The following is a 15,585-nucleotide window of genomic DNA, read 5'->3' on the forward strand; positions in this document are numbered from 1 at the left end:
TGAGGAGGTTAGTGGGTAGGGTGTCTGACCTCTCTCTCCTGGCTGAGGAGGTTAGTGGGTAGGGTGTCTGACCTCTCTCTCCGCTGAGGAGGTTAGTGGGTAGGGTGTCTGACTCTTCTCTCCTGGCTGAGGGAGGTTAGTGGGTAGGGTGTCTGACCTCTCTCTCCTGGCTGAGAGGTTAGGGGTAGGGTGTCTGACCTCTCTCTCCTGGCTGAGGAGGTTAGTGGGGTAGGGGTATTGACCTCTCTCTCCTGGCTGAGGAGGTTATCCCGTGGGAGGGTGTCTGACCTCTCTCTCCTGGCTGAGGAGGTTAGTGGGTAGGTGTTCTGACCTCTCTCTCCTGGCTGAGGAGGTAGTGGGTAGGGTGTCTGACTCTCTCTCCTGGCTGAGGAGGTTAGTGGGAGGGTGTCTGACCCTCTCTCCTGGCTGAGGAGGTTAGGGTAGGGTGTCTGAACCTCTCTCTCCTGGCTGAGGAGGGTTAGTGGGTAGGGTGGTGTCTGACCTCTCTCTCCTGGCTGAGGAGGTTAGTGGGTAGGGTTGTCTGACCTCTCTCCTGGCTGAGGAGGTTAGTGGGTAGGGTGTCTGACCTCTCTCTCCTGGCTGAGGAGGTTAGGGGTAGGGTGGGTGTCTGACCTCTCTCTCCTGGCTGAGGAGGTTAGTGGGTAGGGTGTCTGACCTCTCTCTCCTGGCTGAGGAGGTTAGTGGGTATAGGGTGTTGACCTCTCTCTCCTGGCTGAGAGGTTAGTGGGTAGGGTGTCTGACCTCTCTATCCTGGCTGAGGGGTTAGTGGGTAGGGTGTTTCTGACCTCTCTCTCCTGGCTGAGGAGGTTAGTGGTAGGGTGTCTGACCTCTCTCTCCTGGCTGAGGAGGTTAGTGGGTAGGGTGTTTGACCTCCTCTCCTGGCTGAGGAGGTTAGTGGGTAGGGTGTCTGACCTCTCTCTCCTTGGCTGAGGAGGTTAGTGGGTAGGGTGTCTGACCTCTCTCTCCTGGCTGAGGAGGTTAGTGGGTAGGGTGTCTGACCTCTCTCTCCTGGCTGAGGAGGTTAGTGGGTAGGGTGTCTGACCTCTCTCTCCTGGCTGAGGAGGTTAGTGGGTAGGGTGTCTGACCTCTCTCTCCTGGCTGAGGAGGTTAGTGGGTAGGGTGTCTGACCTCTCCTCCTGGCTGAGGAGGTTAGTGGGTAGGGTGTCTGACTCTCCTGGCTGAGGAGGTAGTTAGTGGGTAGGGTGTCTGACCTCTCTCTCCTGGCTGAGGCGTTAGTGGGTAGGGTGTCTGACCTCTCTCTCCTGGCTGAGGAGGTTAGTGGGTAGGGTGTCTGACCTCTCTCTCCTGGCTGAGGAGGTTAGTGGGTAGGGTGTCTGACCTCTCTCTCCTGGCTGAGGAGGTTAGTGGGTAGGGTGTCTGACCTCTCTCTCCTGGCTGAGGAGGTTAGTGGGTAGGGTGTCTGACCTCTCTCTCCTGGCTGAGGAGGTTAGGGGTAGGGTGTCTGACCTCTCTCTCCTGGTGAGGAGGTTAGGGGTAGGGTGTCTGACCTCTCTCCTGGCTGAGGAGGTTAGTGGGTAGGGTGTCTGAACCTCTCTCTCCTGGCTGAGGAGGTTAGTGGGTAGGGTGTGTCTGACCTCTCTCTCCTGGCTGAGGAGGTTAGTGGGTAGGGTGTGACCTCTCTCTCCTGGCTGAGGAGGTTAGGGGTAGGGTGTTCGACCTCTCTCTCCTGGCTGAGGAGGTTAGTGGGTAGGGTGTCTGACCTCTCTCCTGGCTGAGGTTAGGTTAGTGGGTAGGGTGTCTGACCTCTCTCTCCTGGCTGAGGAGGTTAGTGTGGGTAGGGTGTCTGACCTCTCTCTCCTGGCTGAGGAGGTTAGTGGGTAGGGTGTCTGACCTCTCTCTCCTGGCTGAGGAGGTTAGTGGGTAGGGTGTCTGACCTCTCTCTCCTGGCTGAGGAGGTTAGTGGGTAGGGTTGGTTGACCTCTCTCTCCTGGCTGAGGAGGTTAGGGGTAGGGGTGTCTGACCTCTCTCTCCTGGCTGAGGAGGTTAGTGGGGGGTGTCTGACCTCTCTCTCCTGGCTGAGGAGGTTAGTGGGTAGGGTAGGTAGGTGTCTGACCTCTCTCTCCTGGCTGAGGAGGTTAGTGGTAGGGTGTCTGACCTCTCTCTCCTGGCTGAGGAGGTAGTGGGTTAGGGTGTCTGACCTCTCTCTCCTGGCTGAGGAGGTTAGTGGGTAGGGTGTCTGACCTCTCTCTCCTGGCTGAGGAGGTTAGTGTGTAGGGTGTCTGACCTCTCTCTCCTGGCTGAGGAGGTTAGTGGGAGGGTAGGGTGTCTGACCTCTCTCTCCTGGCTGAGGAGGGTAGTGGTGGTAGGGTGTCTGACCTCTCTCCTGGCTGAGGAGGTTAGTGGGTAGGGTGTCTGACCTCTTCTCCTGGCTGAGGAGGTTAGTGGGTAGGGTGTCTGACCTCTCTCTCCTGGCTGAGGAGGTTAGTGGGTAGGGTGTCTGACCTCTCTCTCCTGGCTGAGGAGGTTAGTGGGTAGGGTGTCTGACCTCTCTCTCCTGGCTGAGGAGGTTAGTGGGTAGGGTGTCTGACTCTCTCTCCTGGCTGAGGAGGTTAGTGGTAGGGTGTCTGACCTCTCTCTCCTGGCTGAGGAGGTTAGTGGGTTAGGGGTGGTCTGACCTCTCTCTCCTGGCTGAGAGTTAGAGGAGTTAGTCTCTTGAGGAGGTTAGTGGGTAGGGTTCTGACCTCTCTCTCCTGGCTGAGGAGGTTAGTGGGTATGGGTAGGGTGTCTGACCTCTCTCTCCTGGCTGAGGAGGTTAGTGGGTAGGGTGTCTGACCTCTCTCTCCTGGCTGAGGAGGTTAGGGGGTAGGGTGTCTGACCTCTCTCTCCTGGCTGGGAGGTTAGGGGTTAGTGGGTGTGTAGGGTGTCTGACCTCTCTCTCTGGCTGAGGAGGTTTTAGTGGGGGTTAGTGGTAGGGTCTGTCTGACCTCTCTCTCCTGGCTGAGGAGGTTAGTGGGTAGGGTGTCTGACTCTCTCTCTCCTGGCTGAGGTTAGGGGTAGGGTGTCTGACCTCTCTCTCCTGGCTGAGGAGGTTAGTGGGTAGGGTGTCTGACCTCTCTCTCCTGGCTGAGGAGGTTAGTGGGTAGGGTGTCTGACCTCTCTCTCCTGGCTGAGGAGGTTAGTGGGTAGGGTGTCTGACCTCTCTCTCCTGGCTGAGGAGGTTAGTGGGTAGGGTGTCTGACCTCTCTCTCCTGGCTGAGGAGGTAGTGGGTAGGGTGTTGACCCTCTCTCTCCTGGCTGAGGAGGTTAGTGGGTAGGGTGTTCTGACCTCTCTCTCCTGGCTGAGGAGGTTAGTGGGTAGGGTGTCTGACCTCTCTCTCCTGGCTGAGGAGGTTAGTGGGTAGGGGTCTGACCTCTCTCTCCTGGCTGAGGAGGTTAGTGGGTAGGGTGTCTGACCTCTCTCTCCTGGCTGAGGAGGTTAGTGGGTAGGGTGTCTGACCTCTCTCTCCTGGTGAGGAGGTTAGTGGGTAGGGTGTCTGACCTCTCTCTCCTGGCTGAGGAGGTTAGTGGGTAGGGTGTCTGACCTCTCTCTCCTGGCTGAGGAGGTTAGTGGGTAGGGTGTCTGACCTCTCTCTCCTGGCTGAGGAGGTTAGTGGGTAGGGTGTCTGACCTCTCTCTCCTGGCTGAGGAGGTTAGTGGGTAGGGTGTCTGACCTCTCTCTCCTGGCTGAGGAGGTGGTGGGGGTAGGGTGTCTGACCTCTCTCTCCTGGCTGAGGAGGTTAGTGGGTAGGGTGTCTGACCTCTCTCTCCTGGCTGAGGAGGTTAGTGGGTAGGGTGTCTGACCTCTCTCTCCTGGCTGAGGAGGTTAGTGGGTAGGGTGTCTGACCTCTCTCTCCTGGCTGAGGAGGTTAGTGGGTAGGGTGTCTGACCTAGACTGACAAAGACATGCAGTATGAATTCACTCTGCTCTATCCTGTGTCTCCTCTCACGTGTCTCTCCTCTTTCCTGTCTCTCCTCTCTCCTGTCTTTCTCTCTCTCTCTCTCCTCTCTCCTGTCTTTCTCTCTCCTGTATCTCCTGTCTCTCCTCTCTCCTGTCTCTCCTCTCTCCTGTCTCTCTCTCCTCTCTCTCCCCTCTCTCCTCTCTCTCCTCTCTCTCCTCTCTCCCCTCTCTCCTCTCTCCTGTATCTCCTGTCTCTCTCCTCTCTCTCCTCTCTCTCCCCTCTCTCCTCTCTCCTGTCTCTCTCCTCTCTCCTGTCTCCTGTCTCTCTCTCCTCTCTCTCCTCTCTCTCCTCTCTCCACTCTCTCCTCTCTCCTGTCTCTCTCCTCTCTCCTGTCTCTCTCTTCTCTCTCTCCTCTCTCCCCTCTCTCCTCTCTCTCCTGTCTCTCTCCTCTCTCCTCTCTCTCTCTCCTCTCTCTCTCCTCCCTCTCCTCCTCTCCTCCTCTCTCCTCTTCCCTCTCTCTCCTGTCTCTCCTCTCTCCTGCTCTTCCTCTCTCCTGTCTCTCCTCTCTCCTCTCTCTTCCTGTTTCTCTTCTCTCCTCTCCCCTCTCTTTCCTGTCTCTCATCCAGCCCCAGAACAGTCTACCAGACATAGTGATCTGGATGCTACAGGGAGATCGTAGAGTGGCATACCATCGTATCCCTGCACACACTGTCCTCTTCTCACAGAGACACTGTGGCAAGCACTGTGGGGAGCTACAGACCGTCTTTCTGAAGGTACAGTGCACATAGAACTACACCTTCTAGAATGTACAGCACTGTGGGGAGCTACAGACCGTCTTTCTGAAGGTACAGTACACATAGAACTACACCTTCTAGAATGTACAGCACTGTGGGGAGCTACAGACCATCTTTCTGAGGGTACAGTACACATAGAACTACACCTTCTAGAATGTACAGCACTGTGGGGAGCTACAGACCATCTTTCTGATGGTACACATGGACATGCTCACATACATGCACATAGAACTACAGACCACCTTCTAGAATGTACAGTAAACACAGAACTACAGACCACCTTCTAGAATGTACAGTAAACATAGAACTACAGAACACCTTCTAGAATGTACAGTAAACATAGATCTACAGACCACCTTCTAGAATGTACAGTAAACATAGAACTACACCTTCTAGAATGTACAGTAAACACAGAAGCTTTCTCCATACAGTTGTGCCATGAAAACATTTAAAAACATCCCTCTATCTTGCTCCAAGGACCATGTATGGGAGAAGCAGTGATCAGTAAGTTATCTCTCCCTCCGTAGTAACTGTGTACGTTCTCCTGTGTTGTCTCTAGTACCCCCAAGGTGGATCAGGAGACAGTAAGCTTCCGGCCCAGATCAGAGTCAAGGTCTGGTTCGGTCTGGCTGCGGACGTAAAACACTTCAATCAATTTGCCGAAGGCAAACTGTCTGTGTTCGCTGAAACGGTAAGGAGAGAGAGATCAGGCTAACTGTTGTCCATGTTTATAATCCCAAGAGATAAAACTGATCCTAGATCAGCACTCCTTCTCTGTATAACTGTATGGGCCCAGATTTGATTGATCTAAAGTATGTTTTTATTGCATTATAAAGGTTGTTAATATTAAGAAGTATGATCCCTCTCTCCCCCCCAGTATGAGAACCAGACCGAGCTGGCTCTGTGGGGTAGCTAGGGAACCACGAGACTGAACTACACCAGGTTCAGTGAGGTTTATGCTCTCTCTCTGTCTCTCTCTCTGTCTCTCTCTGTCTGTCTGTCTCTGTCTCTCTCTGTCTGTCTGTCTCTGTCTCTCTCTGTCTCTCTCTCTCTGTCTCTCTCTGTCTCTCTCTGTCTCTCTCTGTCTCTCTCTCTGTCTCTCTCTGTCTGTCTGTCTCTGTCTCTGTCGCTCTCCGTGTCTCTCTCTCTGTTACTCTCTGTCTCTCTCTGTCTGTCTCTGTTTCTCTCTCTCTGTTTCTCTCTCTCTCTCTCTCTGTCTCTCTCTGTCTCTCTCTGTCTCTCTCTGTCTCTCTCTCTCTCTCTCTGTCTCTCTCTGTCTCTCTCTGTCTCTCTCTGTCTCTCTCTCTCTGTCTCTCTCTCTGTCTCTCTCTCTGTCTCTCTCTCTCTCTCTCTCTCTTTTTCTTTCTCTCTGTCTGTCTCTGTTTCTCTCTGTGTGTGTCTCTCTCTCTCTCCCTCTGCCTTCCAGTATGAGAACCAGACTAAGCTGGCTCTGGTGGGTAGCTGGGGAACCACAGGACTGACATACCCCAGGTTCAGTGATGTTACAGGCAGGGTGAAGTTACCCAAGGAGTCCTTCAAACCCTCACCGGGCTGGAGCTGGGCTGGGGAGTGGGTCATCAGCCCAGAGAAGACGTGAGTGACCTGAGACACAAAAACTCTATTCCATATCTCCTCTCCTCTCCTCTCCTCTCCTCTCCTCTCCTCTCCTCTCCTCTCCTCTCCTCTCCTCTCCTCTCCTCTCCTCTCCTCTCCTCTCCTCTCCTCTCCTCTCCTCTCCTCTCCTCTCCTCTCCTCTCCTCTCCTCTCTTCTCTTCTCTTCTCTTCTCTTCTCCTCTCCTCTCCTCTCACCCTCCTCTCCTCTCTGTGTCCAGGATGCTGTATGATACAGACGCAGGTCACATGTCCTTCACAGAGGAGGTGTTTGAGAACCAGATGAGGTTACCGGGGGACAGTGGATCGGCATGCCAGAAGGATACACAGATGTGGTCAGTACATTGTGTGTGTAAATAGACCTGAGATGAGGTAGCTCTTTAAACCGAGACCCACTAGCAGCAGAACGAACAGCAGGACCCGGTATTGCTGTTTACTTTGTGAATCACTGACTGAATGATGTTTCTAATCTAACGTTGTTGAACTAGTTGTGATGTGTTTACAGAACGGGGAGAAGGCGGTGCCTAAGGACGAGGTCGAGTGTCCTCCGGGGTGGGTGTGGTCTGATGAAGAGTGGAGCGAAGATCTGAACCGGGCTGTGGACGACCAAGGTACACAAACCCACACACAGAGAGAGAGAGAAACCTCTTGCAGGTAGCCTATACGTTAGAGGGAAATGAATGGTTGCCGGTTCAAATCCCATGTCCGATAGGAGAAAACTGTGGTTGGGAGTGGACCGTCAATGGGAGGGTTTCTAGCATCAGTATCCTAGATACCATCTTCTTCCGAATTGCCATCACACTCCATCACTGAGACTGGGCCATCACAATCCATCACTAAGACTGGACCATCACACTCCATCACTAAGACTGGACCATCACACTCCATCACTAAGACTGGACCATCACACTCCATCTCTAAGACTGGACCATCACACTCCATCTCTAAGACTGGACCATCACACTCCATCTCTAAGACTGGACCATCACACTCCATCTATTAGACTGGACCATCACACTCCATCTATTAGACTGGACCATCACACTCCATCTCTAAGACTGGACCATCACACTCCATCTCTGAGACTGGACCATCAGACTCCATCTCTGAGACTGGACCATCACACTCCATCACTGAGACTGGACCATCACACTCCATCACTAAGACTGGACCATCACACTCCATCACTAAGACTGGACCATCACAATCCATCACTAAGACTGGACCATCACACTCCATCACTGAGACTGGACCATCACACTCCATCTCTGAGACTTGACCATCACACTCCATCACTAAGACTGGACCATCACACTCCATCTCTAAGAATGGACCATCACACTCCGTCTCTGAGACTGGACAATCACACTCCATCTCTGAGACTGGACAATCACACTCCATCTCTGAGACTGGACCATCACACTCCATCTCTGAGACTGGACCATCACACTCCATCTCTGAGACTGGACCATCACACTCCATCTCTAAGACTGGACCATCACACTCCATCTATAAGACTGGACCATCACACTCCATATATAAGACTGGACCATCACACTCCATCTATAAGACTGGACCATCACACTCCATAAGACTGGACCATCACACTCCATCTCTGAGACTGGACCATCACACTCCATCTCTGAGACTGGACCATCACACTCCATCTATTAGACTGGACCATCACACTCCATCTATTAGACTGGACCATCACACTCCATCTATTAGACTGGACCATCACACTCCATCTATTAGACTGGACCATCACACTCCATATATTAGACTGGACAATCACACTCCATCTATAAGACTGAACCATTACACTCCATCTATAAGACTGGACCATCACACTCCACAGGACTGGACCATCACACTCCATCTATAAGACTGGACCATCACACTCCATAAGACTGGACCATCACACTCCATCTCTGAGACTGGACCATCACACTCCATCTCTGAGACTGGACCATCACACTCCATCTATAAGACTTGACCATCACAATCCATCTATAAGACTGGACCATCACACTCCATCTATAAGACTTGACCATCACACTCCATCTATAAGACTGGACCATCACACTCCATAAGACTGGACCATCACACTCCATCTATAAGACTGGACCATGACACTCCATAAGACTGGACCATCACACTCCATCTATAAGACTGGACCATCACACTCCATCTCTGAGACTGGACCATCACACTCCATCTATTAGACTGGACCATCACACTCCATCTATTAAAACTGGACCATCACACTCCATCTATTAGACTGGACCATCACACTCCATCTATTAGACTGGACCATCACACTCCATCTCTGAGACTGGACCATCACACTCCATAAGACTGGACCATCACACTCCATAAGACTGGACCATCACACTCCATCTCTGAGACTGGACCATCACACTCCATCTCTGAGACTGGACCATCACACTCCATCTATTAGACTGGACCATCACACTCCATCTATTAGACTGGACCATCACACTCCATCTATTAGACTGGACCATCACACTCCATCTATAAGACTGGACCATCACACTCCATCTCTGAGACTGGACCATCACACTCCATCTATAAGACTTGACCATCACAATCCATCTATAAGACTGGACCATCACACTCCATAAGACTGGACCATCACACTCCATCTATAAGACTGGACCATCACACTCCATCTATTAGACTGGACCATCACACTCCATCTATTAGACTGGACCATCACACTCCATCTCTGAGACTGGACCATCACACTCCGTCTATAAGACTGGACCATCACACTCCATCTCTGAGACTGGACCATCACACTCCATCTATAAGAATGGACCATCACACTCCATCTATTAGACTGGACCATCACACTCCATCTATTAGAATGGACCATCACACTCCATCTATAAGACTGGACCATCACACTCCATATCGGAGACTGGACCATCACACTCCATCTATAAGACTGGACCATCACACTCCATAAGACTGGACCATCACACTCCATCTCTGAGACTGGACCATCACACTAAATCTCTGAGACTGGACCATCACACTCAATCTATAAGACTTGACCATCACAATCCATCTATAAGACTGGACCATCACACTCCATAAGACTGGACCATCACACTCCATCTATAAGACTGGACCATCACACTCCATAAGACTGGACCATCACACTCCATAAGACTGGACCATCACACTCCATAAGACTGGACCATCACACTCCATCTATTAGACTGGACCATCACACTCCATCCATTAGACTGGACCATCACACTCCATCTCTGAGACTGGACCATCACACTCCGTCTATAAGACTGGACCATCACACTCCATCTATTAAAACTGGACCATCACACTCCATCTATTAGACTGGACCATCACACTCCATCTATTAGACTGGACCATCACACTCCATCTCTGAGACTGGACCATCACACTCCATCTCTGAGACTGAACCATCACACTCCATCTATTAGACTGGACCATCACACTCCATCTATTAGACTGGACCGTCACACTCCATCTATAAGACTGGACCATCACACTCCATCTCTGAGACTGGACCATCACACTCCATCTATAAGACTTGACCATCACAATCGATCTATAAGACTGGACCATCCCACTCCATAAGACTGGACCATCACACTCCATCTATAAGACTGGACCATCACACTCCATCTATTAGACTGGACCATCACACTCCATCTATTAGACTGGACCATCACACTCCATCTCTGAGACTGGACCATCAAACTCCATCTATTAGACTGGACCATCACACTCCATCTATTAGACTGGACCATCACACTCCATCTATAAAACTGGACCATCATACTCCATCTATAAGACTGGACCATCACACTCCATCTCGGAGACTGGACCATCACACTCCATATCGGAGACTGGACCATCACACTCCATCTATAAGACTGGACCATCACACTCCATAAGACTGGACCATCACACTCCATCTCTGAGACTGGACCATCACACTCCATCTCTGAGACTGGACCATCACAATCCATCTATAAGACTGGACCATCACACTCCATCTCGGAGACTGGACCATCACACTCCATATCGGAGACTGGACCATCACACTCCATCTATAAGACTGGACCATCACACTCCATCTATAAGACTGGACCATCACACTCCATCTCTGAGACTGGACCATCACACTCCATCTATAAGACTTGACCATCACACTCCATCTATAAGACTGGACCATCACACTCCATAAGACTGGACCATCACACTCCATCTATAAGACTGGACCATCACACTCCATAAGACTGGACCATCACACTCCATCTATAAGACTGGACCATCACACTCCATCTCTGAGACTGGACCATCACACTCCATCTCTGAGACTGGACCATCACACTCCATCTCTGAGACTGGACCATCACACTCCATCTATAAGACTGGACCATCACACTCCATCTCTGAGACTGGACCATCACACTCCATCTCTGAGACTGGACCATCACACTCCATCTATAAGACTGGACCATCACACTCCATAAGACTGGACCATCACACTCCATCTATAAGACTGGACCATCACACTCCATCTATAAGACTGGACCATCACACTCCATCTCTGAGACTGGACAGTCACACTCCATATATTAGACTGGACCATCACACTCCATCTATTAGACTGGACCATCACACTCCATCTCTAAGACTGGACCATCACACTCCATCTATTAGACTGGAACATCACACTCCATCTATTAAAACTGGACCATCACACTCCATCTATAAGACTGGACCATCACACTCCATCTATTAGACTGGACCATCACACTCCATCTCTGAGACTGGACCATCACACTCCATCTCTGAGACTGGACCATCACACTCCGTCTATAAGACTGGACCATCACACTCCATCTATTAAAACTGGACCATCACACTCCATCTATTAGACTGGACCATCACACTCCATCTATTAGACTGGACCATCACACTCCATCTCTGAGACTGGACCATCACACTCCATCTCTGAGACTGAACCATCACACTCCATCTATTAGACTGGACCATCACACTCCATCTATTAGACTGGACCGTCACACTCCATCTATAAGACTGGACCATCACACTCCATCTCTGAGACTGGACCATCACACTCCATCTATAAGACTTGACCATCACAATCCATCTATAAGACTGGACCATCCCACTCCATAAGACTGGACCATCACACTCCATCTATAAGACTGGACCATCACACTCCATCTATTAGACTGGACCATCACACTCCATCTATTAGACTGGACCATCACACTCCATCTCTGAGACTGGACCATCAAACTCCATCTATTAGACTGGACCATCACACTCCATCTATTAGACTGGACCATCACACTCCATCTATAAAACTGGACCATCACACTCCATCTATAAGACTGGACCATCACACTCCATCTCGGAGACTGGACCATCACACTCCATATCGGAGACTGGACCATCACACTCCATCTATAAGACTGGACCATCACACTCCATAAGACTGGACCATCACACTCCATCTCTGAGACTGGACCATCACACTCCATCTCTGAGACTGGACCATCACAATCCATCTATAAGACTGGACCATCACACTCCATCTCGGAGACTGGACCATCACACTCCATATCGGAGACTGGACCATCACACTCCATCTATAAGACTGGACCATCACACTCCATAAGACTGGACCATCACACTCCATCTCTGAGACTGGACCATCACACTCCATCTATAAGACTTGACCATCACACTCCATCTATAAGACTGGACCATCACACTCCATAAGACTGGACCATCACACTCCATCTATAAGACTGGACCATCACACTCCATAAGACTGGACCATCACACTCCATCTATAAGACTGGACCATCACACTCCATCTCTGAGACTGGACCATCACACTCCATCTCTGAGACTGGACCATCACACTCCATCTATAAGACTGGACCATCACACTCCATAAGACTGGACCATCACACTCCATCTATAAGACTGGACCATCACACTCCATCTATAAGACTGGACCATCACACTCCATCTCTGAGACTGGACCATCACACTCCATATATTAGACTGGACCATCACACTCCATCTATTAGACTGGACCATCACACTCCATCTCTAAGACTGGACCATCACACTCCATCTATTAGACTGGAACATCACACTCCATCTATTAAAACTGGACCATCACACTCCATCTATTAGACTGGACCATCACACTCCATCTATTAGACTGGACCATCACACTCCATCTCTGAGACTGGACCATCACACTCCATCTCTGAGACTGGACCATCACACTCCGTCTATAAGACTGGACCATCACACTCCATCTATTAAAACTGGACCATCACACTCCATCTATTAGACTGGACCATCACACTCCATCTATTAGACTGGACCATCACACTCCATCTCTGAGACTGGACCATCACACTCCATCTCTGAGACTGAACCATCACACTCCATCTATTAGACTGGACCATCACACTCCATCTATTAGACTGGACCGTCACACTCCATCTATAAGACTGGACCATCACACTCCATCTCTGAGACTGGACCATCACACTCCATCTATAAGACTTGACCATCACAATCCATCTATAAGACTGGACCATCCCACTCCATAAGACTGGACCATCACACTCCATCTATAAGACTGGACCATCACACTCCATCTATTAGACTGGACCATCACACTCCATCTATTAGACTGGACCATCACACTCCATCTCTGAGACTGGACCATCAAACTCCATCTATTAGACTGGACCATCACACTCCATCTATTAGACTGGACCATCACACTCCATCTATAAAACTGGACCATCACACTCCATCTATAAGACTGGACCATCACACTCCATCTCGGAGACTGGACCATCACACTCCATATCGGAGACTGGACCATCACACTCCATCTATAAGACTGGACCATCACACTCCATAAGACTGGACCATCACACTCCATCTCTGAGACTGGACCATCACACTCCATCTCTGAGACTGGACCATCACAATCCATCTATAAGACTGGACCATCACACTCCATCTCGGAGACTGGACCATCACACTCCATATCGGAGACTGGACCATCACACTCCATCTATAAGACTGGACCATCACACTCCATAAGACTGGACCATCACACTCCATCTCTGAGACTGGACCATCACACTCCATCTATAAGACTTGACCATCACACTCCATCTATAAGACTGGACCATCCACACTCCATAAGACTGGACCATCACACTCCATCTATAAGACTGGACCATCACACTCCATAAGACTGGACCATCACACTCCATCTATAAGACTGGACCATCACACTCCATCTCTGAGACTGGACCATCACACTCCATCTCTGAGACTGGACCATCACACTCCATCTATAAGACTGGACCATCACACTCCATAAGACTGGACCATCACACTCCATCTATAAGACTGGACCATCACACTCCATCTATAAGACTGGACCATCACACTCCATCTCTGAGACTGGACCATCACACTCCATATATTAGACTGGACCATCACACTCCATCTATTAGACTGGACCATCACACTCCATCTCTAAGACTGGACCATCACACTCCATCTATTAGACTGGAACATCACACTCCATCTATTAAAACTGGACCATCACACTCCATCTATTAGACTGGACCATCACACTCCATCTATTAGACTGGACCATCACACTCCATCTCTGAGACTGGACCATCACACTCCATCTCTGAGACTGAACCATCACACTCCATCTATTAGACTGGACCATCACACTCCATAAGACTGGACCATCACACTCCATAAGACTGGACCATCACACTCCATAAGACTGGACCATCACACTCCATCTCTGAGACTGGACCATCACACTCCATCTCTGAGACTGGACCATCACACTCCATCTATTAGACTGGACCATCACACTCCATCTATTAGACTGGACCATCACACTCCATCTATAAGACTGGACCATCACACTCCATCTCTGAGACTGGACCATCACACTCCATCTATAAGACTTGACCATCACAATCCATCTATAAGACTGGACCATCACACTCCATAAGACTGGACCATCACACTCCATCTATAAGACTGGACCATCACACTCCATCTATTAGACTGGACCATCACACTCCATCTATTAGACTGGACCATCACACTCCATCTATAAGACATGACCATCACAATCCATCTATAAGACTGGACCATCCCACTCCATAAGACTGGACCATCACACTCCATCTATAAGACTGGACCATCACACTCCATCTATTAGACTGGACCATCACACTCCATCTATTAGACTGGACCATCACACTCCATTCCTGAGACTGGACCATCAAACTCCATCTATTAGACTGGACCATCACACTCCATCTATTAGACTGGACCATCACACTCCATCTATAAAACTGGACCATCACACTCCATCTATAAGACTGGACCATCACACTCCATCTCGGAGACTGGACCATCACACTCCATATCGGAGACTGGACCATCACAATCCATCTATAAGACTGGACCATCACACTCCATCTATTAGACTGGACCATCACACTCCATCTATAAGACTGGACCATCACACTCCATAAGACTGGACCATCACACTCCATCTCTGAGACTGGACCATCACACTCCATCTCTGAGACTGGACCATCACAATCCATCTATAAGACTGGACCATCACACTCCATCTCGGAGACTGGACCATCACACTCCATATCGGAGACTGGACCATCACACTCCATCTATAAGACTGGACCATCACACTCCATAAGACTGGACCATCACACTCCATCTCTGAGACTGGACCATCACACTCCATCTATAAGACTTGACCATCACACTCCATCTATAAGACTGGACCATCACACTCCATAAGACTGGACCATCACACTCCATCTATAAGACTGGACCATCACACTCCATAAGACTGGACCATCACACTCCATCTATAAGACTGGACCATCACACTCCATCTCTGAGACTGGACCATCACACTCCATCTCTGAGACTAGACCATCACACTCCATCTATAAGACTGGACCATCACACTCCATAAGACTGGACCATCACACTCCATCTATAAGACTGGACCATCACACTCCATCTATAAGACTGGACCATCACACTCCATCTCTGAGACTGGACCATCACACTCCATATATTAGACTGGACCATCA

General features: G+C 50.0%; 1 protein-coding gene across 1 annotated transcript in view; it reads left to right on the forward strand.

The window, feature by feature from the left end:
• Window positions 1-15,585, forward strand: part of dysf (dysferlin, limb girdle muscular dystrophy 2B (autosomal recessive)) — a gene marked incomplete in the record, with an annotated part of 244,093 nt that overhangs the window by 120,530 nt on the left and 107,978 nt on the right. The window contains 6 exon segments of the mRNA XM_031793059.1: window positions 4,508-4,693; window positions 5,274-5,405; window positions 6,141-6,307; window positions 6,547-6,617; window positions 6,620-6,660; window positions 6,831-6,936. Of these exon segments, the coding sequence (XP_031648919.1) occupies window positions 4,508-4,693; window positions 5,274-5,405; window positions 6,141-6,307; window positions 6,547-6,617; window positions 6,620-6,660; window positions 6,831-6,936 (703 nt within the window).

Source organism: Oncorhynchus kisutch, linkage group LG16, assembly GCF_002021735.2.
Source record: "Oncorhynchus kisutch isolate 150728-3 linkage group LG16, Okis_V2, whole genome shotgun sequence".
NCBI lineage: Eukaryota > Metazoa > Chordata > Actinopteri > Salmoniformes > Salmonidae > Oncorhynchus > Oncorhynchus kisutch.